We start from the raw sequence: 24,852 nt of genomic DNA on the forward strand, positions 1-24,852 counted from the left end.
ACGCCACCGTGCAACCGCACAGACTTCATTCATACGTGGTCGAGACACCCGCCTGAAAGGACCCCCTCAGATTCTTCGCTCATGTGTGCCGCTTGTGATTGGCTCTCTGCGCTGAGTTAGTCGAAGCCGCCTTTGCGAACGACTGCGGCTCCCTTTTCGCTTCGAGAATCCCATTCGCGCGTAGAGAGAACGATGAGGGTTCGGAGCGCGCCTCACTGGTACTCCCATGGAAATGAGTATCACAGCGCAAGTGCTTCTTCTCTCCCTCGCCGTCGCTGCGGTGTCGCTTGCGCCTGTCGTCATGGTCGTCGGCTCTGCTCGATTTCCTCTGGTTTTTGGTGTCGCCGTTGCTAGCGATGTGGTCAGCATCGCGATGCTGCCTGCGGTGCTGTTGTGGTGACCCCTCTCCTGACAGCTGCTTCGATGTCTTTGGCACCGCGGCCTCTGATTCTTTGGTCGGCCTCCTCTCACCCAGGAGCACCGGGCGGTAATCGGACTGTGTGCTAAGCTCGTAGCGGTACTGGTTGACCCGGTTGTTCTCAATACGTCCACCGTAGCGCGTTGCCTTGGCCATGCCGGGATCAGGGCACTGCAGCTCTTCGTGTCGCGGCCACTCCGCTTCGTAGCGCCCCACACGACCGGCGATCGGCATCGCCGATGCAACGGTGGCCGGAATCGGCACGACAGGCGGCGCCAGACCAGTTGCCAGCGGCAATGCGCTATTTGCCGGGTTGGTCAGTGCATCCAACTGCGTCGCAAGTAAGGTAGACTCATGACAGTAGAGGAAGGTGCTCCCGAAATCCTCCTCCAGCTCGACCAGCTCTCGGCACGCCGTACTGAGTGCCTCGCAGTTGATGAAAGGAATACGCAACACACCTTGATACGAAAAGTTAGCCTCGCTCATGTCAACGTCCACCATAGCGGGGTAAAACTTGCCCAAGACAGACTTGGGGTCGTTAACAGCCTCGTGTAGCTCTTCGGGCAACGCGTGCACGCTTAACCGCGGCAGCACCGCCAGTAGCTGCTCCACTGGGTGAAGAGGTGCGCTCATGCGCATTTCCACGTTCACCGTCGCGGTGAAGGCCGCCAAATCCTGTAAGAGAGGGGCATAGTGGTATGGAAAGTACCACTCCCATGACGGGCACCCCTTCGTATAGTAGCGCATCACCCACTGCAGTCCACGCAGGTACTCGGCGCAGCAGAGTCGGATTTGGCCCTCGAACGCCGCACGCTTAGTCGAGGGGTCCCACCCGAACTTGTGCTGGTAGTAAGCGTCGCGATACGCTTTATCGAGGTAAGAGAACCCAAGCGGCTGCTTGTCCACCACGAGACGACTGCGCTCTTTTCGAACAGAGGACATGAGCCCTAGCAAAGTGTCACTCACCTCCTGCGCGTTGCTGCCATCTGCCAGGAGTGACCCCAGCACCTCCGACACTTGCGCCTCTGTCTTCGTAACGCGCTCCTCAACGTGCTGCTTTGCGCGCTCCTTGCCACGAATGACGCCGTAGTACTCCTTTGTAAGCTTTACCATGCACTTGGAAGCGAAGTTGCTGAGGAAGATGTGCAGGTGAGCGTAGTCCACCTCGCCCAACTGAGTCAAGTAACCGTGCAACGCGAAGTCCCGCACGTAGTGGTCCAGGAGCATCTCAATGCCACGCGTCTTGATAGACACGAGCGGCACATGCGGCAAGAAATCGTTGCCAACGAAGAAGCACAGGAAAATAAAGTCATCGACGACCCGCTCGAACTGCATGCCCTCAATGTTTGCGAAATCCTTCATAAGCCTCTGGCGGTAGGTGTGTAGGTTAAAGTAGCAGAAGCGGCGGTGGTCTGGCTGGAAGGTCTCGGTGAGCTGATTACGCAAGATCGACACATGCCTCTCGTGCGTCGACAAACCGAGGCATATGAGATCGGCATCCATGCCGTGAATTACGTGGGTAGTGTTGTGATCGTAACCAGGCTGAGAGCGCAGTCCCCGGATGTACTGCATGATCTTGTGCTCGCCCTCGCCCGGCACGTGCGCGTCAGAGAAGACCACGGTCAAGTGGCGCCACGCTTGGTCCTCGTTCAGCTTCTTCATGATGTACCACTCGAGCGCGAGGGCGACACGCTCCATAAACGCTGTCGATGGTGTTATGACATTGTGGTCCCACCTTTCCCGGACGCGTGGCCGGGGAAGGTGGTACTCCGAGACGATGCGGTCTGCGCATGCGTTCGAGATGGCGTCGCTCTCCAGACGCTCGTCTGCGGCGCGAAAGCGACGGCTACGCTGTTGATTCATTTTACTACGCGGAGCAACACCGTCTATACACAAAACGAGACACTTTTTTGGACGCACCACCCTGACAAGGAGGTCAAGCTGGTCAAACATGCGCTCAAACATCTCCTCCTCGTTCTCTGGCTCCGGTAGTGGAGCCGTGTCGTGACAACACGGGTGAATTAGCCCGTTCATATCCACATAGAAATTGTCGTACGAGTACGCGCTGGCATGACTGATCGGAAGCGCATGGCCATTGAAGGCGGCATCAACAACATCCTGTGGAACGTTGTCGATGCAGTCGCCGTACCATCGCTGCAACCATAAAAAGAAGCCCGCAATGCCCATGATTGCCGAATCACGCACTGTAGCCTATCAGTTCCCGTGTGAGGCTGTGTGTGTGTGTGTGTGTGTGTGTGTGTGTGTGTGGGTGTATGGGTGTATGGGTGTATGGGTGTGGGCAAGACAGGAAACCGGGACTAGAACTGAACACGGCGCTCATAAGCCTCGGTGCTGTAGCCTAACCGAGCGAAGAGGACACAGAGTGGGGCCCCGCTGGTAGTGAACCTCCCTCAACACCAACACTGCACTCCTGTGCGGGAATTGAAAAGAAGAGAGGGAGAAGAGACCTGAAGAAGAAAGGCGGCAGGAAACAGTACGAGCATACGACACAAGCGAGGTGCCCACACATCGAGCGAAGTAAACTGACAAGGAGGAATACGGTTGAAAGGATCGGAAGCCTAACATGTCGCAGGAGCAGAGAACTCCTCAGCGGCCGGGGCAGACGCGCGGAGGCAGGGCGGCTCAAGCTACAGGTGCACACCCTACAAACTTGAACAGCATCACAACAATTTAGAAGAGTCAGTTGAGGAGGAGGTGGGAGGGGGGGGGGGGGCTCACTCGAATACAGATATCCACCACCCACTATGCTTTTTTTTTCTGTCCGTATTTCGTTGGACTTTTGGGTGTGTCAGTAGGGTGAGTGTGCAGCCATGGCAGCAGCAACCCACCCATCCGAGCACCAGTATTTCAGGCGGGTGCTGCTGCTGCAGAAACCTCGCGTTGTGCGCAGTAGCCAACACAAAATCAGAGAGAAGCAGAAAGAAAAAGGGGGAGGGAGACAGAGGCGATAAGGAGATGAGGAGCTCAAATTTAAAAAAAAAAACGGAAAGGGAGTCTACAAACCGCAGCGCCAGGGTCTACGGGAGGGAGAACACAGCCGCTGCCACGATGCGACAGGTGAATTTACGCACCTGGACTCCATTTCACGAGTGGAAGAGGGGAGGGAGGAAGAAACTGTGAAAAAAGAGAAATCGACAAATCGCAGGTGGGCTGCGTAGAGAAAGGGAGAGGCTGAACAGGCTTAGACTGCTTAAAGACCATGGCATCACCAGCAAAGAAGAGATGATCACGCACCTGATCAAAGCACATCCCCCTATGCCTGCCCCCCACCATCCCTCCTCTCCGTCATGAGCACCATGAGTGCTACACAAGTCCTTTTGCTGTAGTCGCTCCGCTGTGCGGGGCAAAGCTCTTGCTCAGCAATGCTCATTTGACGGTTGCACCTCGTGTCATGTCCCACAGCGACTCTGAGAGGCGGATCAACTATAGTCCCATGGCTAGCGGATCTAGTGCGCCAGCGACGTCGTACGGCTTCACAATCACCTGAGCCCGTTTGCGGAGAAGGAGGTGGCGCTCCTCCACTGCCTGTAGGAAAAGCACGTGCTGGCGGATCACGGCGTCCAGCTCTGCACGAACATTGTGAGACATCTCCTCTGTGTCTCGCTGAATGACTGCCCTCGGGGTAGTCAAGTGTTCTGCCTGTTTCATTCGTATCGCCTGCAGCCGCTCCACGTGGTGCTGGGTCACGCCCCGATACTGCGCGTCTGGCGCCTTTGCTTCTCAGCTCGGCTGATCTGCCTCTGTATTCGCTCTGCTTCACGACAGCGATGCTGCTGTAGGTATTGCTGCAATTGGCTTTCCAGGTGCTGCACTTCAGGTGACCCGGAATGAGGCATGGCGAGAACCGCGTGTGTGATACGCAATTCCTCGCCCGCACACGCATCCTCCCAAAGTAGTTCTGGAGCGTCACGCTAGTCGGTAGCCGCTCGCGTCGCTGAAGCATTCGGTTGGTACGACAGCATTTTCGCTTTCCAGCGCCTGCAGAGCTTCACATGCGGCAGCTTTTGCTGGTCTTCCAAAGTCTCTCGCATGCGTTCCGCCCTGCGAGGCCCATTTGACGCGCAGGCGAATGATTTTCTTCATGCGGTGCATGCAGAACTTAGCGTGATGGTAAAGTCCCGCTTTTGCGCCGTCCTCGCGCGCCGCGTCCAGGGTGTTGAGGTAAGTCTTCACCTCAAAGCATGTCCGTATGCCAGCGCTGCCGCATCGTGGCATCGTCCTCCGACTCAATTGCGGTCACCTCAAGGCAACTGGCCGATTTTCCAGAGAGGGAGGCTTTGAGAGGGGAAGGGACGAGAAGATGCCTGTCAGCCAAGAGAAAGGCGTGGAGGTCTCCACCGCGTCATAGGGGAGGCACCTATCCGAGTGTGTGTGAACATCCATCTCGGTGGTGCCGTACTTAGGTTGGGAGCTGCTAGACACGAGTGACGGTTCAAGGCTACGAGAACGGCCGCTCATAGGGGGGGAGAGGGGAGGAGGGAGGAGGCAGCGTGAGAAAATAGTGTGTGTGTGTGTGGAGGGGGGAGGAGGGGGGGGGGGGGGGTAAAAGTCTCTGTAGAGGTGAGCGAAAGAGAAACGTGCACGAATCTCTCTTCACTGGGGGAAGAGGAGGAGGAATAAAAAGCACAAAAATCCACTCAACGGAAAAGGAAGGTCTAATGTGAGGACCGGCGATGTATGGGTGCCTGTGCGCAAGAGCGCGCTTCTGTCACGCGTTGAAGCTGATTGGTCCTTGTCGTTTTGTAGGCGTGGCGATGCCTTTTACACCTGTAAGGCGGTTGCGCACCTTCTGTGGGGATAGCTGGGATCGGCAGTGCGTGCGTCCAGGACGCAGAGAAAGAAAGATGGACCAATGCACAATCGCATTCACACAGAGGGCCATGCCAAACAGGAAATGATAAAGAAACAGAAAAAGTGAGTGCGTAGCAGACTTTTATCTGGGTGTGTGCGTGTGCGCGCGCAACATGACGGCTAGCACTTGAGTCTGCAACATCAGCTGTGATAAGTTTCAATGTACAGTTGCCTGCGCTATGTAACCTCTGCGAATACCCCAGGGAACCATGAGAAAATAAGACACAGCTCATCACGCATTTACGAGAGGCTGTCAGCGTCGCCCGTCAACTCACAGGCGTGCCCTTTCGCCCAGCGGACAGCCTGATACCATACGGCTCTTGAGTTTTCAGAAGCAAACAGCTTCTGCTCATGTACATGTCGTGTGACACCGCGCCAGCAGCAGCTGTCCCTCCATCTAAAAGATACCTGCATCCAAAGGCTGATAAACTCCAACAGATTCCCCGTGCGTCGGCCACCACACCGTCTTCAAAACACCCCCCCCCTGCTCACCTCAAATACACTCGTGGGCGGTGTAGAATGAAGAGGGGATACATAAATAACTGGCCGGGGCACTACAGAGCCTTGAGAGGCCATCGGGGGTGGGGGAGCGGGGGGAGGAGGAGGAAGACAAAAGACTACGGGGACTCTTAGGGGCTACACAGTATTCGCATTTATTCTTCTCGAGTGAGTGTTATGTACATGAATTCGTATCCAACGGCGTGGTTTTGCGAAAAGAAAAAGGAGAAACGTGGTGCAAATTCGAACACACACACACACGCACACACCCCTGATCCCCCCCCCTCTCTAAATCGTCTACGCGTGAATTCTTGTACGCGGTTCGAGTACAAGGCTACACATTAGAGCTGATAGATCCCTTCAACAAACTCACCATCAAAGACGGTACCGTCTGGGTACGTCAAGACGCCCGCGCCGTGAGGCGCGCCGGCAACGTTCAAATGGCCACGGTAAAAGCTTCCGTCCGTGAAGTATACATCGCCGATGCAGCCCTCCACGATGCGGCCGTCTTGCCATTCACACTCCACCCACTCTCCAGAGGCGGCGGTGCGTCGGCCGCGACCGTGCTGCCTGTCGGCACTCCACTTGCCCTCGTACACGCTGCCGTCGCGGAAAATCTGCGTGCCAGCACCCTGGCGTACACCATCTAACCAGCCTCCCACGTACCGGGACACAGCCGCCCCAGCACAGCGCACGCCATCTGCTGGCGGTTCTGCCTTAATGAACTCCACCGAGGCCGTGGTATCGGGGACACCGCGGTGCCACACGCCGCGCAAAACGTCCCCGTTTGGAAGTTGCAGCGACCCGTGCCCCTGCTGAAGCCCATCCAGCCAGCTGCCGGTGTACTCCTCCGTTGTGGCGATATTTGTCGCCGTCCCAAGGCTCGTCAAGCAGTCGTGCAGGAAAACCCCCTCGTACGTGATGCCTTTTGTGGCGCTGTAATACATACCAGCGCCGCAGCGGTGATTTGCCTTCCAGTTACCCCTGTAAAAGGAGCCAGTGCGCGTGTTGCGCTGGACCCCGACGCCGTCGCGGCAGTTGAGCATGAAGTCGCCCTCGTAGATGACGTCACCGTCGGTCAGCCGGCCTTGCCCACTGCGCATGTCGTCGAGCCACTCTCCCTCGTACTTCTCCACAATTGGGTTCGCAGCGGGTTCGCCTGGCTGGCACGTCTGCGGGAGTCTCTGCACCGTTTGCAAACCGTGCCCGCAGCGCCTGTCTTGGTGCCACTCGCCCGTGTAGACTGAAGCGCCGTCCGCCGAGACGGTCGTCCCGACTCCTTCACGGATGTGCAGCAGCGCATCCAAGGCACCAACATGTCGGTCACCGTTCGGGAAGACATAGGTGCCGTTCACCAGCTCGTCGGCCCGCCAGACACCATGCAGAACGACGCCATTGGGGTAGATCTCCTGACCAGCACCGACGCGGATGTCGCGCTGCCACTCGTGCGTGTGCTTGCACCCCCGCACGTCTGTCCAGGTGCCCTCTCCTTGCCGGCAAGCGTTCTCCGGATCCCACAAGCCGTCGTATGTGCTCCCGTCCTCATACACGACGTGCACGTGTGGCTGCAGCTCGTCGTCAACCCACGTTCCATGCACCGTAATGCCGTTCGGGTATGTGAGTGCACCTGAGCCGTGACGACGACCGTCTCGCCACTCTCCCGTGTACAGGAAGCCTCCTGGTGTGAGCCGTGCTTGGCCGCGGCCGTGCGGGACGTGCCGCTCCCATTGCCCACGGTACCACCCCCCGTCTTTACGGCGAAGCAGACCATACCCTTCACGGCGTCCATCAACCCACTCTCCGACATAGGACCGGTCAAGCCATTGGTAAGCGCCGCTACCCTCCTTCTGGTTCGCCACCCACTCGCCTGCGTAGACCTCTACGCCAGGCTGAATGGGCAGCACCTGCCAGGCACCCGCGTCACTACTTGCGATTTCAGTGGCCAAGAGCGCATCTATGGCGCAACCGATGGCTGCAATCCCATCAGCGGCAGTGCAATACGGTGCGACACGCTCCAACGGCAGTGACGAAGCCCTGTCTGCCAATAAGAAGCTATCTGTGGGACTAGAAGCGGATGTGCCCGGGCTCAAATCGGCCAGACGATTCGGCGTCGAGCCAGTCGCGACCTCGTCGCTTTTTGCATGGGAGGTCGAATGTGCACGGAACCCAAAGCTCACCCGTGCTAGTTCCTCCGGGGTGAGTGTGTCGGGTACACTCCACGACGACCACGGTAAATTAAACCGCTCACTGAAAGCACGAAGGAGGAACAGCGGCTGCACTGCAGCCATGTCAGCCATCGCGGCAGCTTGCTGCGAGCCGGAGGTGCAAAAAGAGTCACCACCACCGTTGCTGTTGCCACAGACGTTGCTGTGCTTGAAGTCCTTCACAGAATCCTCAATCAGCGTCATCTGCGACACCACCTCCTCGGGTGCAGCATAGTACTGGAAGCCTAACCCGTCTCGCTGGTCACCGCTCCAGTCGCCTACATAGAGGGAAGTGAAGGGCACACCCGCTGAGAGGACAGGGGTGCCCAGCGGCCGGGCTGCCGAGCTAGAGAGCATCGTGCGCAACGTCGGCACCACAGGCGCCGACGCGGCATCAGACACGGCCGCCTTATCAGAGGCGGAAACACCGAGGAGTCCAGCGACTTTGACGGAAGCTGTATCTTCTGCCACGGCGGCGCTGGTAGCGACTCGCCTCTCCCCACCGGTTTGCAACCAGAATGCGAAGAACTCCGAATGCACCTCCACCTGCAACTGGAAGTGCGAGTGCCCACTTGCCTCAAGGTAGTGAACAGCGATGTGCAGCAATCCGGGGCGGTAGGCGGGGTCGGCAGGGTGCACGACAATCTGCTTGTTTGGTTCTGGGGAGATGAGGCGCCACGCTGCGTTATTTGCATCCGGTCTGACGCATTTGCAGCTCAAGAACAGCGCACAGCGGCTTGTAGTGTTGCCCTCCTTCATGCGGATGACTACGAGTGCTGGTTGATTAAGCGCCACCGTAAAGTACGAGACAACGTGCTGCGCGGTGACCTTTCCATCCACTGGGAATGCGCTGTTCGGCTCAATCACGGTCGAATGCAAGAGTGAGGGGGACATTCCCCTGAGGTCCGAGCGTGACAACGAGCTCGGTGGGAGCGCGGCAGCGGAGATCATGGCCAGAAAGGAGCGGCACCGATTATGTAAAATCTCCTCTAGCACCCCCGACAGAGCACGCACGTGGTGTTTAGCTCACGCACGCTACTTTTTTTTCCCCGTAGCTCCTCTTAGTGCACAAGCTGAGCGTCCTTGATGTCGTTCTCTTTGATCAATAAAAAATGTGACGCGTACAGTGGTCGGTATGGGGTGCGGCGCTGAGGAAGCGAGACGCGTAGTGCACCAGTGAGGGAAAAAGGGAGGTGCGCCGAATATCAAACTCAGTACACTATCACCCCGTTGCCGTTGAGCGTGGTAACGCGTCTGTTATGTTTGCCGCCGGCATACACATTGCCGCGCAGTCGGAGAAGAGGAATAAGGGGTTTGCAAAGAGCCATTTCGAAACAGCAGCGGAAAAAGAGGGGGGGCGATGGTGAGGAGATCTGGATAAAGATGAGGACTTGGACCGGCTGAGAGGCGCCAGCACCGCATTGTTAATCATGTTGTTCAGAGGTGCACTCTCTCCCACTAACGCACGCCACGAAGGGTGAAGATATTTGCAGTGAAGTACACGAGAGAATCCAGGGGGTGGTAGCGCCTGCAAGTCTTGGTGGTTTCGGTAGTACACTACGCAGGGAAGGCGACGCGGTAGTAGAAGTTTGTTTTGTCGTGTCTTTGCCCGCTTCTTTGGTGTGTCCGTCCTTTCCCCTCTGGTGACGGACACACCACATCTCAGTGGTGGGGTTTAAGTGTGCAAAGCACACTCTTCAGCGATGTGGTGCGGTTCCCTGTACCCTCTCCCCCTCCCCCCTCCCCGCCAATGCCGAACCGTCCTCTGATTCTCGCGTGGTCAAGCGTTTGAGACGTAGGGAGTTCAGTGCAGCTCATCTCTGCTGATGGCGGCGGTCGGGCCCTGGATTACGTCGCAGCGACCCGCAAGAGCAGATACGCTTGTACCATCCAGATGGTAGGCAAAGCCTCGAGGCGACTACCAACCCCTGTCACAAGGCCCTTCCTGCTTACTGGTGGGGGAGCCTGAACCACGCACGCACACACACGCACACGCGCACACACCGAGGAATGCATCGCGTGACGACCAGCGAGGCGGATGCGAGCAGAGCTGGAGAAAGAAGTCTTACTCAAAGGCCTGAGCCGTCGGTGCTCCACCGCACGTGCACCACCGCCTCGCACCACGCTATGTGTCGATTACAGGGCGCGTTAGAAGTAAAATATCAGAATTTTTTGTACGAGAGAATAGCCAGACTGTATAAGCAAACAAAACAAAATTGATTTCCCTCCTCCTCTTTTTTTCCCCGGCGTTGTCACTAAAGACCCCTGCGGTTGCTACTTTTCAGAAAATCTGCAACGCTTCGGCTCAATACGCCTAATCTGCTGTGACACCACGCAAGAAAAAGGCGGGCAGGAACGAAGGACATACACACCAGCCGATGATTCTAGCCGAAAAAATAAAAAGACAAGCCGTCCAACGTATACTGAGGAAAGGGGAGAGGAGGGGAGGGGAGGGGGGTCATCGTCGCATCATACATGCAAACTTACACGCATGTCCCCCTCTTACGCGTTCGATCCTGATCACTGTTCCAAATGTAGTGCGAGTCTGATGCGAGAAGCTGGCGAGATCCCGTTTGTTTTCAGGCCTCCCTGTAAACCTACTCTGTATGTCAAACACACGCAAAGAGTTGTTCCGCCGCCCCGCCCCGCCCCCCCCCCTCCTTTCGAGACAGCGCGAGTTACATACATCATGACGCACGGGTGAGACGAGAAAAAAAAAACATTCTCAACCTCACCACTGAACCACCACTGAGCGAAGACAACACAAAACACCAAAGAGTGCAACGAACGAGGGGGTACACTGCACGGCGCGAATGCGGAGGCCTCGATCGTGCTCCAAGACACACTGACGAGAGAAAACCGAGATGAAGTCTGTGAGGAGTCTATGGGAAGTAAAGTGGTAAGGGAAAAAAGAAATGATGTGAATTGGGAGGGGAAAGCTCAGCAAAACATTAGTGATTACTGTTTAGCTCGGCATTTCTGTGTGCGCAGTGCGCGGTGGTTGTGAGTTTGTGTGTGTGTGTGCACGTGTGCCCCCCCCCCCACCGCCGCCACTCAACCCATTTAACAGAAAACAGAAACAAACGTGATATGCGAGACAAAACGTGAAAATGTTTCAATGCTAATACGCTTTGGGGGGCCGCTCAGGTTAGCATACGCGTACGCAAGTATATATAAATATAAATATATACGGCAGCGCACACATCACACGAAAGAGTGGGAAGCGAAAAGTAAAAGTAAAAAGACGACAAAAGAGTCTGTCGCCCGTTACTCCAGCACACGCCTACAAAATATGCACAAGGGGACAGACATGCACGTGCGAGAAACGCACAGAAGCACATGGGGATACGCAAACAGGATAGCAACGGTGCCCATGCGCATCCGGACGTGTGTACAGCACTGACGATCTCACAGAGATGCAGCTTGCGCAAATTCATAATACGATGCGAGTACCACCACCACAACTAGGAGGAGGATGAGGAGGCGTAGAGAGTCACACGAAAGACTCGCTCAGGCACTGTGAGAAGAAGTGAGGGCGCCCCTCTAAACGTGAAGAAGTGAGTAGAGGCGAGACTGACCTCTTCCATGGGATGTGAAACGCTGGGAAAGTGGTGAAACAACAGTGGTGGTGTCCATTGAAGGAAGCGCATGGACACACACACACTCACACACACACGAGCACGCAGCTCATTGCAGCTACAATAACGACAGAAAAAGAAGACATAGCAAAGGAGAGTGCTAGAGGAAGGGAGGCGGAAGGGGGGAGGGGGGCGGGAAAGATGATAACATTTTCACAGGTGAGTGTGAGAGAAGCACATGAATACGGCAACGAAAAAAAAATGATGATACAAAGGGGGGAAAGGGCAGACAAGGCAATCGCATGTGTCGCTCAGTGACGATGCCAAAGAGTGACGAAAAGAGAGGGGGGAGACGTGGGCATCAAAACTGTTGAACATGAAAAGGGGAGTGACGGAAAGACGGTTCAGGTGTACAAGAGCAAATGGGGGGGGGGGGGCATTGCACAGTTCTGATACACCTGTGGAAAAGTGGAAAAATATAATTACCAACAAAACCAGAGAGCCAAAAAAAAGCAACTCATGAATGCATGTAAGAGGTGGTGCTGACCATCCCTCCTACCCACTCCCCCCACCCCAAATGGCTTCTGGCCTCTGCCTTCCTATGCCAACCCCCCCTCCACAGACACAAAGAAACACGAGCAAACTAAAATAAAACAACACCTTTTTATTGATGTAATGTGTTGCCGATGCACAGGACACTCGAAACGCAGATGAGCCCGGAGCCAGACGTAGACAGCATCACAAAGGTAAAGAGGAATAAAGGCGATAGAGTACTACCTATCGGCTTCGCAAGACACTATCACACCGCCGCCACCACAAAAAAACCACCAGGCGCGGAGACTTGGGTGCACACATTCTCGTGCCCATACACCTACACACACGAAGAAAACAGCATCGTCGGGGTAAGGCAGGAAACGAGATAGCCCCCCTCCCCCTAACAAAAAGGAAAACAAGAAGAGCGACATGCAATGGAGGGAGAGAGAGGGGGTATGGGCGCTAACAAGGATGGGAGGAAACAAAAATAGCCCTGTTTGGATTCGTAAGTGTTTCTCCCTTTTTTTCGCGTCTGTGTACGTTTGGGCTGGAGTGAGGAGCGGGTGGGTCTTCAAGACAGGGGAGGGGAGGGGATATGTACACACAGGAGTACTGACGATGGCAGAACACTATGCGACCTCCATGACGTGGAAATGTCGGATGAAAAAACGCGAGCTGCCACGCCTGCAGTGAGACGCACACCCGTCATTACGTTTTAATATGGTTCTTGAAAGCGAGGTAGGATCACCGGTCACATTGCAGCGCATCCTCTCATCCTGCACTGCGCTGCCTCTTGCTTTGGCTGGTGAGCAGATGTGTTGAGCAAAGTGACCGACGTGCCGGACTGCTCGGAGAAGATCATGTCTGTGGACTGCGCCTGGCCATCTCGCTTTAGCCGGAGGGATTCCAACTGTGACGACGTCGTTTCGCACACCACTGACGTGGACGACAGCAAAAGAGACGACGACATCGGCGCTCGCGCCTTCGCTGACTGCTGCTGTGACTTAGTACTGGTCGCTTCACTTTTTGGTGCGACTGCAGCTGTCGCCGGGGCCGTGTGTGAATTTGTAGAAGAAGAGACAATGTTCATACCCGGGGGTGAGCGGTTGGGGAATGGGACGCCGCTGTAGTTGTTGGTTGTGTACACTGGCGAAGTCAGTGTGTCTACACAGGGCGTACGCACCACTGCCAAGCTCATGGCGCAGCTATCCTTGGCATTGCGTTGCGACATGGAAGACAAGCTGAGGCCGCCCTTGGGTGCGCACTCCATGGAACACTTTTTGACCAGCGAGTCAGACCTGGTCTGGCGGCAGTCGAGGGAATCGGTGCCCGCACTATCAAATTTTTCTACATCGTCCACCTCTCTCCGCACACGCGATATCGGTGCCAGAGAAGCGGCAAAAACATCGCCACCTGCAGCACCGTCCCTGGACGACCTCACAGCGACGCTGGGGACTGTAACTAAGAACGTACCATTGTGCATCATGGGGCGAGAAGTCGTGGAGAGCTCACCCCCCACACCATCAACCGCACCTGCGAGGGGGGAAGACGACGACGACACCTCGACGACATTTGATGCGTCCCCACTGGCCTCCTCCTCATACACCGCGTTCGGCCTTATGGCCCCGGGGGACTTTATCGACGAGACGTTGACGGACGCGCTCACCTGCATGAGCCCCCCGAGATGTATCAACGCACCAGAGGTCGGGGAGAGGCCAAGTTTTGGTGGGGTCGCTGGCGAGGCCGCCCCTGGCGGCGGCGCATTCGAGCTGCTCCAGTGAGTTGAACTCTCGCCATTATTCTCTCCAGCCAACGAGTCGCAGGTCATTGAGCACCACGATGACCGCTCTGTCACGTTGCCGAGGCGCAGAGGAGCTGCCGTACAGGCCACCACCTCGCCAGTCGCCCTTGGCGCATTTGCCGCACCGGCAGCGACGTCAATGCCGCTGGCACCAGGGTAACTGCAAGCACCGTTACGGAAAGGGTGGGCAACGTTAGGGGTAAGAGGTGATTTATTTGGTGCCCGAGGCGAGGTGTCCACTGTTTGCCCCACGTCGGAGACACTGCGACTGTGCCTAAAAGTAGGGCCTGCTGTTGATCCGCCGCCGCCAAAGCTGCTGAGGCAGACGCTGTACAAGAGGATTATCGATGGCAATGGCGCACGAGAGAAACTGCGTGAGCAGGGCTTATGCGAAGAGGCCGATACCCTGGGCGCTTGCAGAGCCGCGGGCAGCACCGGCGGCGACACGGAAATACTCTGACTAGCTGCAGCGGCACTATCACTGGCGGCGTCTGTGGTTCTGGTGCCCGCTGCGTTGCTGCTGCTGCTGTGGCTGCTGCTGCTGCTGTGGCTGCTGCTGCGCGTGGATCGTGTCCATGATAGCGCTGCATCCAAGCTCTTCTGTTGCCGAAGCCAAAGGTGCAGTAAGAGGGAGGCGCGAACTGCCATGTCTACCGCCTCGCCATTTGTGTTGGAGAGCTGAAAGAGTGGAAAGTTCACCGATGCGCCACAAGGGATGCTCAGTGAGGATGTGACGCCGCTCGATATGAAATCTATGTTGGCGCTATCGGGGTTGAGTTGCAGCAAAGTCTCAGGCGATTTTGCTGCCGATAAAAAGTTGTCGGCATTTACAGAACACGCCATCGACTTATGTTCATGCGCCGCCGCCGCCGCCACCTCGTCGTGTGGTAGACTTTTCTGGGCGGCGACGTGACTGGCCTCGCCGTCTACGCTACTGCGGAAGAGCTTGCTGAGCAAGTCATAGAACGGGCGAAAAGACTGCTTAGCCCTTGTCGCCTTTCGAGCCTCCTGAGGGTGGTGCGCCCTCTTTGCCCGCTCCGCCCTCACACGAGGATCCCATTTAGCATGGGTGGGGTCATCCTCCACGAAGTAGCCGGCAGAATAGAGACACTCTCGCGTAACGCGCTCCGCTTCCTCCATGCTTGTCTCGTTATTCGCCTCCGAGGGACTGTGTTCTCCGTAGCGCGTCCCTACGATGAAAATAGGGATCTTGCCAAAGTCACCGGATTTGGAGCGGGCCCCTACCGGTCTCGACGAACCCCGTACCGTCGTTACCTCCTCCATCCAGTGAGGCAAATTCAGTAGTGTATCGCGCTGCTGTACCGAGTAGACAAGTATGACAACGTCACACCTAGACAAGTATGCGGCACGGTGCTCGCGAAAGGATGGGGCGCTGCTGCAATCCGTTAAGATAATTCGATACGGCTGCATACCACAGTATTCAACGTGTGTGTAAGAGTCTAGCAGTGTCGACTCATAACTCTCCGATGGCGCAGGGCCTTCGTGGTGAACGTACTGCCGCAGCAATGCGGTTTTACCAACCCTCGCGTCGCCAAGCACCACCACTCGAATCTCGGGTAGAGGCACGCAGTCATCCATGCTAGACAAAACAGTCAAGTCGCTTATCATTTTCCCTTCAGTGTGTGTCGAAAAAGGGGGGAGCGCGCCCGTTGTGTTGCGCCGTTAGGTTTGAATCTCTTTTGTTAGGCCACTTCACCACCACCACCACCACCCTCATCACACACACACACCCCTTATGTGGAGTCTCTCTATACCGTTGTGGTCCTCGGCTTCTTGAGCAGAATAAGGACTCCAGAAGCTTTCTTAGCTCTTGGTAACCTTTGCAAGCCGTGAAGATCGCGTCGCAGCCTCGCCGAGGGGGAGGGAAAAACACGCAGACGTGCACAAGGCAGAGAGTGGGCACACACACAAATAAGCACAATGCAAAAGACAGGCGCAACTACAAAGAAGAGCGGGAGAGGAAAGGGCGAGAGAGAGGGAGAGGAAGGGGGGGAGGGGGGAGGGGGTCAACTGCGCGACGCAACAAAAGCACGCTGACGGAAGCAGGAGCGAGAGAGAGAGAGAGAGATGATCAAAAAAAGGGAGAGTAAAAGAGGCTCTGAGAAAAGCGCCTGGGAATCACAAAACGAGTCACGCAAAAGCAAAAAGCAAAGAAATAAAGGGGAGAGAGAGACGCCGAGACGAGTGGACATTGAGAAAAAAAAAAGAAGCGGCGAAGCGTGGGGAACCACGGCGTTACAATTTGTGATGATGATGAAAAAATGATGGTGCTTGATATTGTTGAAACTTACCGGGCGAAACACTTTGATGAGAGGGAGCAGAAAAGGGGGAGGAGGGCAAATGGAGAGAACTCCGCACAGCCATCCGAGAGAAAAAATTGAGGATCTTCGGGGGAAAAGGCACAAACAAACCGGCCGACTTCCGTTCGTTCTGTGACGTGTGCTCCTCCTCCTCCTCCCCCTCTTTTTCTTCTCGCCTGTTAGGGCTCGCGTGCGCTTCAAAAGCACGCACGCAAGCACAACGGTAACGAAGATGGATTCGAAGGAAAGGGGGCGACGAAGGTGACACCAAACTCTTTGGGTGTGGGAATGTGTATGTGTGTGTAGGGAGAGGGGGAGAGAGGGAGGGAGGGGGGGGGGGTGAATCAGGCGAAAGCGAGTGGGAAAAAGAGGAGACGAATGAGGGCTGAGAGGACACTGGTGCGTACATTTAGGCGCATGTGGATGGGGGAGTGTGTGGGGCACTGTCAGAAAAGGTTATATGGTGATCAGCACACCGCAGATGCATGTGTGTTTTCCCGCCTCGATTACCGAATGACCCTGCGCGTCTTCCGCATGTTTGCGGGTTTGCGCTTTTCCTCCGTTTCGAGGCAGTTGGGCCCGCTAGTGTGCACGTGGGTCGCCCTCGTGCGATGGCCAGGAAGTACTGCTAGTCACGCAAACCATCTACGTGGCATCTCGCCGGCGCCCGCACGCTCCCGCCAGACAGTATCCATCCTCAGTGCCAAAACGGTACGACCACGTTTGCAGCTCAGCATTTCGTTTATGCGCGGACTCCATCCGCTGCGATCTACCAGCAGAACAATCCATAGCAAACACGACCAGACGCAGAAAGGCAGACAGACAGACGGGTGTACTGATGGCAAAGACGGCCGTTTGTTTCTTCGTGTATAAAAAAAGGGTGGGTGAGACTCTTATCCGGTCTTGGATGCTGCGGCTACGCCGCGGGTACACCTTGCTGTCTCCCCCCACTCCCTCTTCCCCACCCTTTTTCACCTCACCTCATCTGTTGTAGTCCCGCGTGAGCTCTTGAACACTGCTCCGAATGTAGTTCAGGAGCGTTTCTAGGTAAATCTCACTCGTCCAGTCACGGTGCAGCCGTATTCTCCAGTCTTGCAGCTTGCGCTGACGTTTCAAAGACTTGTGCGCCTCGTTGACGTCTGCATAGACAAAGGGGGCAGCATCGCGCGCCATGGCCTCCTCGACATAAAACACGGAGGGGCACGGAAGCATTTCGGATTGGGCACTACACACTACAGTTGTCCAGAGGCGGTCTCGCCACGCAACTGCAGAGCTGGGGACAATCGACGGTCGACTAGCAAAGCTGCCGAATCGTCGTACACCGTAGCGCTTCATGTCTGCGACAGGATAGCTCACATAGCGCCGCCAGCGACTCTCATCGCGGCTCCGCGCGTACAACTCGGAGTTCCGAGACAAGGCAAGATAGGCTCCGATCATCGCGCGCAAGTAGAACAGGCGCTGCGACGGAGGCGCGTTGTCATCCGGTGCCAGGTGATGCGTGGCCCTCTCCAGCCTCTCTACCCCCTCACTGAATGTCCGATGGTGCAGCCGCACCACCGCGTCGGCGCTGAGAGAAGCGGGCGCTATTTGATACATAGCCTGCAAATCTGTCACGGGGTTGGCGTGCGCTTGAACAAAATGCCTCTCAGCGGTGGCTGCATCAAGGCCTGCCACAGCGGAGAAAACATAGCGCGGTTGCAACGCCACGAGAGGGGACACCAGTGCTACCACACACCACGCACACATCATTGCTGAGAAAATGGCAACAGCAAGTCGAGACGCGCGCGCGAGGGTACGCCTGGATGCCGACGGTGACGTGGACGACACGAATCTCTGCTGCGGCTTTGGAGGCCATATATCTCTTGCGTGTGGAGCAGGGGCACCGCCGTGGGGCGCAGGAGCCCCTCCAGCTCCTCCCACAGGGGCTGACGCAGCGAAAGCAAATGCGCGTTGCGATCCTTCAGTGTGTACCTCTCTCGGCAGCCGCCGGTCCGGAAGTGCAAAAGGTGGTGCACGGGCGACGAATAGCTCCATGACGCTGCCGGCACTCGCACGTGATTCTACGGGGTCCAGACGCGCCGGCTCCAGCGCTGTCACGTCGGCCCTGTGGAGGTTGGGGCTGCGCTGTGCGTGTGCCGCTTGACACCGGCGGCCACGCTGGAGCCGCCGCCGTATCGCCAGCTCCTCCTCATCGGGCAAAATAGAAGAGAGATTGGGGTCCATGACGGTGGCACTTCGGCGTGGCGCGCACCCCTCCCCCACGTTTCCGGCGCTCCCACCCCCAACGGAAGACAGTCGGCTCTGTGTCGCGGCGGCGGCGGCGGCGGACGTCAAGCTCGAGCGGGCGGTGCTTCGCGATGATGACACGATATCCGCCAGAGATTCACACAGGGAGGACACCTGTGCAAAGCGCAAATTGTAAGGGCCGTAGAGAGCCGCGGTGGCACTTCCCCCACTCATCTCCCTTAGATCCCTCTCACCGCAGCGTCGCGTAAGTCGCGACTGACCACGCACCTCATCCGCGGCCGTGGCGGTCGGGGACGACTGACGAGACAAGGACACGGTAATCTCGACGTCGCTGTCGTAGTCGAGCGCGAGAGAGCCAGGCTGGATAGGGGGGCGGGGAAGCCCAGGCAGCTCCACACCACGGCTGTCGCGCCGCCTTGTGCCAGGCGCCGGCGCCGAGGATTCTCGACTGGCCGGTATGGAAGACAACGCGACTGTCTCGGAAACGAGACTGGAGGATGCTCGACAATCGCGGTGCTTTGCTGCTGCCGTCACCGATGCACGTTTGCCGCTTTCACCCCCCTCGTCCGCATAGGAAAGGAGGGAATCCCCGACAGGCACGATGGAACTCAGCCGTCCCCACGGTGATGGCGGCGGCGGAGAGGCAGTACTGGCGGCGGCTTGTAGATGTCGCTGCTGCCCCTGTCCTGACCCGGCTGCCCCTGTCGAAGACTGTCGAAGGTGAGTGAGGCGCTGCCGGAGGGTCGCGCCAGCAGGGGACAGAAGCCCTTGCGCCGCCCGAGCCAGCCGCAGGGGCGTGCTGAGCAACACTGATGGGGCGAAACTCACAGCGCCACTATTGGCGATCGCCTCCCGCTCCTCCTGTATAAAACGTGGGGTAGAGGTCAGCACAACTTTATTGCGGCGGACAGGCGTCGCCATTGACCCTGTGAGTGACGCAGGAGAGGCCGTTGCGTCCTGCCAGCTGTGGCGAGGACGACGAAGATACGGAGACTCGAGATCGTACATCAGCGTCCGACTTGTGTCAGTCGGCGCCGATGAAGTGGAAGAGGTCGGTGGAGCAGTGCGATCTAATGGTGCCTCGGTGCGGGGGCGGCTGCCTCGCTGATAGTTACCGTCTAGGCATCTACGGTTCTTATCGGAGCGCCATCGCTTCCACCCAGGCTGCTGATCGGACTCAGTGTGGAGCTCATTCGAGCTGGGAAGAACGGGAACGGAAGATGAGAGTGCCGACGACACGCCCACCACGGCAGCCGCAGTCATCTTGTCCCGCCTACTCAGCGCCGCTACAGCGACTCCTCGTCTCTTGCGTAGAGCATTCTGGGCGGTGTCCTCTTCCGGCATTTCATGCTGGCCTGTGGAGCCGCGTGGGCTACGGAGAGAGCGTGGAGCAGTGCTGGTAAAGAAAGAAGCATGGCGCAGATTCGAAAAGACGACAGGCGGCGGCGACGGTGTTGTGGTCGAGCGGCGACCGGACTTTCTCATCGACAAACGCGAGAAAGGAGGGGGAGCCGAAAAGTAGAGAGGCAAGGGGGGGCCAGAGAGGAGACTGACCGACCCCAAGCCACTGTGCTCACAAGAGAAAAACTAGGCGAAGCAGATAGCACGGCGCCCCCGCTGTTCGCAAACCTGGTCAGGAGTTTGTGCGCGTAGTGTGAAAGGTGTGGAGGATGACGCTGAGCCCCTACTTGTATGCGGCTGTGTTGTTGATGTTAGTCGTGCGGGCACTAATCAAGTGGTAAGACAGCCTATCGGTAGAGCGCAATACTCGGCGGCATCTAGCTAACACCGGCGCAGGAACGCTAGCACGCGGAAAAATTGGCGTCGGCGCTGTGTGTGTGTGTGTGGAGAGAGGAGGGGAATAGTAGCACCTGCACAGACACACAGAGAGACCAAATCGTGAATGACGCCTAAATATATATATATATATCGAACTTTATCTATGAGAGTTCTGTAAGGGTACACCTCTGTGTATCTCGAGGCACAGGAGCGATGGAAAAGGGGAGCGGTGGCACGGAGGAGGGGGGGGGGGGACACAACCTTGCTTGCTCGTTGGCTCACTCTTTTCTACTTATTTGCTGTCGCTTACACCGGTGTTGCCGTGCGTTTTTTTTTTTCTGAGGGGCGAGTTTTCGCCCTTTTGGGGGCCCCTGCTTAGCGGCTAGCCAAGAAAAACATGCTAAAAAAAGAAAATGGAGGGGAGAAGCGAATACACCGTCACACACACAGACAGACAGACAGAGAGAGGGAAAAATTGCAATGAGAGATGGAGAGTGCCAATGCGAAAGGAGGGAAGTGGAAGTATGGAAGGGGGAGGGGGAAGGGGGGAGGGCCGATGAGCAACATCCGCAAGAAGGTGCTGTTCATGTGGTGCACTGATCTCTTCGTGTCTTCGGTAGAAACGAAAAACAGGAGAAAATGTCGCGCGGCTCAGACACACATTTTCCCTGTGTGGTGTTACTGCCATTCACCCAATGAACCTTGCGCATACAACGCCACACACTGTACAGGTGCATGACTCTTGGTGGGATTGCAAAGGCTTGAGGGGAAAACGAAGAGAAAGACCCGCGTCGGCATCGAAAGGGGAAAAGAGCAGCAAACGCAACGCGTTGACCCTACTGTCCCCGGCTATCGCGCAAATGGTCTTCTTCATTGCAGCAGCGGCGCAGTGCCAAACATTGTAAACAAGCTTCTTATCTCTCTCATTCCTGAATTCTGTTTTTCCGTCTTGCGCCTCCTGGGTCAATCAAAAAGCATCAGCTCGTATTTATATGTGCAGTGCGCGCGTTAATCGTCTTTTTTAGAAATAGTCGTCTCCTTTGATTTTCAACTCTTCCCCCCCCTCCCCCTCACCCCCCCCAGGCATGTTTTTCCCCCTCACTCCACACCCCACCTCAGTTGTGGTGCAGAATAGGCATCGCGTAAGAGGAGGAAGGGTGGAAAAAAAAAGAGAGTGTGTACAAACTGAGCATGCTAAGAAGCCATCTGCGCCTGCTTGCACAAAGTCCCGAAGAGCACGAAAAGACACAGGATGTGCCGAGAGGGCATACACTGCCGACCTCGTCCACATCTCCCCTCGTCTTTGACCACCACCACCACCACCACCACCATCCAGCTCACCATTCTCCACTAATGTTCTGATGCCGCTTGTTTATCGACTTCTCGTTGGCGCTTCGCCGCCTAGCGTCCTTGGTGTGGCGCATGTTGCGAAACTCGTGTCGTGACTTCTTACTCATGTGTGCAGCGGACTGAGAGAGGTCCATCTTGATTGGCGGCGGCTCACTCAGTGCGAATCCGCGCGCCACCGAGGCTAGGTCGAGGTTTTGGATGTTGAATACATTCTTTAGCTGGCAGCTGCTATAGCTCAGCAAGTAGCCCTCGTACGCCTGTCGCGCTGAGGTGCGCAGATAGTAGTTGGAGCCCACCAGCTGCTCCAGTTGCCCCTGCACACTTGCCTTCATCTTTGCCAGGTCAAACGTGTACTCGTTCACCTTCACCTTGGCATCGTCGTAGAGATACTTCAGGAAGAGCTCCTCCTGTGGCAGCAGAAACATGAGCGCATTACCGCAACGACCAGCACGCGCAGTTCGCCCAACACGGTGCACGTACTTCACCGGATCATCCGGGGGGTCGAACTGCACAATCCAGTCTACCTCGGGAATGTCGAGACCGCGCGCCGCCACATCGGTAGTGAAAAGGACGCCACTCGGCGCGTTGCAAAATTGCATGTACGTAGCGGAGCGCTGGTGCTGCTTTTGCTTGCCATGGAAAGCGATGCAGGGCACGTCGATGTAGTTGAACAGCTCGCAGTGAAAGGCGACGCTGTTACGACTGCTGAAGAAAACGATCACCTTCTTCTTGAGGTTTTTCTTCACAAAGTGGTACAGCACGAGGAGGCGCTGCTCGCTGGCGCACATGACATAACCCTGCTCCAACGTGTCCACGGTGGCTTTGTCCTTCTTGCTCTTCATTGAGATGAAAATGGGCGTCTTGTGGAACGAGATACGTGCGAGCTGCTCGACACGCGTCGTCTGCGTGGCAGAGAATAAAAAAGTCTGACGGTTCTTAGGCAGCAAGGCCACAATCTCGCGCATATCCTCTTCAAAACCATTGTCGAGGACGCGATCTGCCTCGTCAACCGCGAGCAAGAGGAGATTTTTCGTGTGCCAATCTGTCGTCAACTTCAAGTGGTCCAACAGACGACCAGGGGAAGCCACCACAATCATGACGCCGTTGGCGAGCTTGAAACCCTCCTGGTTTCGGCTCTGACCACCAATGCAGCACAAAAACGTTAGAGAGCCATTGAAGTGCTTCAGTAGCTTCAGAAGCACACCCTCAATCTGCAGGCAGAGCTCTCGGGTCGGGCCGATGATGACAGCAGCCGTGCCGTTGCTGGGGCGAAAGCCGGAGCGGCAGACAATCTCAACGATTGGAATCAAGAATGCCAGCGTCTTGCCGGCGCCGGTTTTCGCCTCGGCGAGGAGATCGCGCCCCTGGAGTGCAGCCGGAATGCAGCGAGACTGAATCGGCGTGAGCTCCTCGAACTTGAACTCCTGCTCCAGAGAAGACACTATATGGGGATTCAGATGTAGTGCCTTGTAGTCCGTGACGGCAGGAATAGATTTTGCCAGCTCCTTGCTGCGATGCATCATGCTGGCAGTTGTGGAGCCACCCAGGGACGATGACGCAGCAGAGGTGGCGGGAGCAGGGTCGGAAAGAAACGACCTTCTGCTACCCTCAGTGACACCGCACCCTTGGGGGTGACGCTGCCGCGCCTTCGATGAAGTCGTATCGGCGACGGCATCGTCACCGTCTTCGCTGTCGTTCTCACGGCGTCGCTTCTCAGAGCGCGTAGTCAACATCTTCGCAGGCGCGGCCGCCCCTGCCCCTCCCATAGCACTCACGCCACCATTGCCGCCTACAACTTCCGCCATCTCCCCCTGAAGCTCCCTATCACCACCGTTTGCGGAAGCTTCGCGTGCGGCCTTGCCTCGGTGGTGGCGCATGCGACGACGCTTATGTGTAGAGTGACCCACGCCATCAGCCGTGTTGTTGTCGGCGTGGTCTTCCACCAACGACGAAGAAAGTTCGGTTGCCGACATCAGGCGGTACTAACAAAAACAAATGGTAGACGTTGAGCACTTACTGGCAGCAAGGACAGCAGCAGCGAATTCCCATCGAGACGGCCCAAAAAAATTGAAGCCGTGAGTGAGTCGGCGCTGGTGAGCAGCTGAGTTTTCGATCTGCTCGCAGCTCGACAAAAAAAAAGGAAACAAGAAGAAAGGTAAGTTTGACATGCGAAAAGTGGGGGACAGAGGTGACAGAAGATTCTGAATGCTGTCAGCCACCTAATGGGTAAGCATTAACGTAGGCTAAACACAGTGCGCAGGGGACACTGATAGCGATCCCTCATCCCGTCACATATTCGCCCCTCCCCCGGTCTATTCTCTCAGCCCCGGTGAGTTGAAGTGGTGCCACAAGCACAGACATCATGAGCGAGCAGAAGCGGAGCTCTTGGGTATGCGCTTGGTGAGCGACGAGTGCGCGAAAAAAAAAAGAGGGAATACACACTTCATTGGTGAGTAGCGTGTGGCGGTGTCGCTGAGGACCCAAATCCGGTTTGTGGAGCGTCCAATTACGTCCTCCCTCACGTGTGTACGCATACATTTGTACAGGAGGACCTGTATGCGTGTATATGCGTTCCCATGCAACGGGAAGGAGGATAGGCTTGCTCTGGGGGGGCAGGGGTTCCTCAGTCGCTTCTATTTTCGTTTCCTCACACCCAGGTGTTGTCGCCGTATTAGCTGCTCCTGCAGCTCGGGTACGGTGATGGGTCGTACGACTCCGTGGAGAACTGCCGCGCGAGAGACCTCTGCAAATATAGCCAAGGAGGTAGTTGGGGGGGGGGTCGTGTGTACACTTCTTTCTTATTGTTGTTTTACTCGTGTTTAGACGTTTGTTACACAGAGTCGTGTGCCTTCTCCCCTCCAAAAGTCGCCGCTGGTGATCCCATTCTTGCCCCAACTATTCCGCCCACCTCCCTAAAGCCCGGCTGGCAAGCACGCGCACACAAATATGCTTTGAATGTCACTGTGCCTCGACCTAGAGAGAGAGAGGGGCGGAAGGAAGGAAAGTGCTGAGGGTATCACCAGCGGTAGTGAGAGGTGAAGGCGATCGCCTCGGCGTGATTTGCAAAATAAAAGCGAATAGCTCGCAAACTACGTCTGCGCTCCTTTTGTGACTAGCCAGAAAGAAAAGGATCTATTGGGATGAACACGACCGGAAGAATGAAACGACACAGTGGAGAAAAACCGAGACTGCTTCCCCGTGTGCGCCGGCAGCAACACCCGGAACACAGATACACATACACATACACATA

At 56.5% G+C, this 24,852-nt stretch overlaps 6 protein-coding genes across 6 annotated transcripts; all 6 read right to left on the reverse strand.

Moving 5' to 3' along the window:
• Window positions 1-79: 79 nt before the first annotated feature.
• JKF63_00170 (uncharacterized protein) lies at window positions 80-2,605 on the reverse strand (the record flags this gene model as incomplete). The annotated part of the gene is made up of 1 exon (XM_067896222.1): window positions 80-2,605. One exon carries the CDS (start codon window positions 2,603-2,605, stop codon window positions 80-82), a length of 2,526 nt encoding a protein of 841 aa, XP_067752379.1.
• Window positions 2,606-3,862: 1,257 nt separating this feature from the next.
• On the reverse strand, window positions 3,863-4,087 carry JKF63_00171 (uncharacterized protein; the record flags this gene model as incomplete). Its single annotated transcript, XM_067896223.1, has 1 exon — window positions 3,863-4,087. One exon carries the CDS (start codon window positions 4,085-4,087, stop codon window positions 3,863-3,865), a length of 225 nt encoding a protein of 74 aa, XP_067752380.1.
• A 2,042-nt stretch (window positions 4,088-6,129) lies between these two features.
• On the reverse strand, window positions 6,130-8,943 carry JKF63_00172 (uncharacterized protein; the record flags this gene model as incomplete). Its single annotated transcript, XM_067896224.1, has 1 exon — window positions 6,130-8,943. One exon carries the CDS (start codon window positions 8,941-8,943, stop codon window positions 6,130-6,132), a length of 2,814 nt encoding a protein of 937 aa, XP_067752381.1.
• A 3,912-nt stretch (window positions 8,944-12,855) lies between these two features.
• JKF63_00173 (uncharacterized protein) lies at window positions 12,856-15,534 on the reverse strand (the record flags this gene model as incomplete). The annotated part of the gene is made up of 1 exon (XM_067896225.1): window positions 12,856-15,534. The coding sequence occupies one exon, from the start codon at window positions 15,532-15,534 to the stop codon at window positions 12,856-12,858; it is 2,679 nt and encodes an 892-aa protein (XP_067752382.1).
• Window positions 15,535-17,207: 1,673 nt separating this feature from the next.
• Window positions 17,208-19,958, reverse strand: JKF63_00174 (uncharacterized protein; the record flags this gene model as incomplete). Its single annotated transcript, XM_067896226.1, has 1 exon — window positions 17,208-19,958. The coding sequence occupies one exon, from the start codon at window positions 19,956-19,958 to the stop codon at window positions 17,208-17,210; it is 2,751 nt and encodes a 916-aa protein (XP_067752383.1).
• Window positions 19,959-21,589: 1,631 nt separating this feature from the next.
• Window positions 21,590-23,575, reverse strand: JKF63_00175 (uncharacterized protein; the record flags this gene model as incomplete). Its single annotated transcript, XM_067896227.1, has 1 exon — window positions 21,590-23,575. The coding sequence occupies one exon, from the start codon at window positions 23,573-23,575 to the stop codon at window positions 21,590-21,592; it is 1,986 nt and encodes a 661-aa protein (XP_067752384.1).
• Between the last annotated feature and the right edge of the window lie 1,277 nt (window positions 23,576-24,852).

This window comes from Porcisia hertigi, chromosome 36 (genome assembly GCF_017918235.1).
Source record: "Porcisia hertigi strain C119 chromosome 36, whole genome shotgun sequence".
Classification (NCBI taxonomy): Eukaryota; Euglenozoa; class Kinetoplastea; order Trypanosomatida; family Trypanosomatidae; genus Porcisia; species Porcisia hertigi.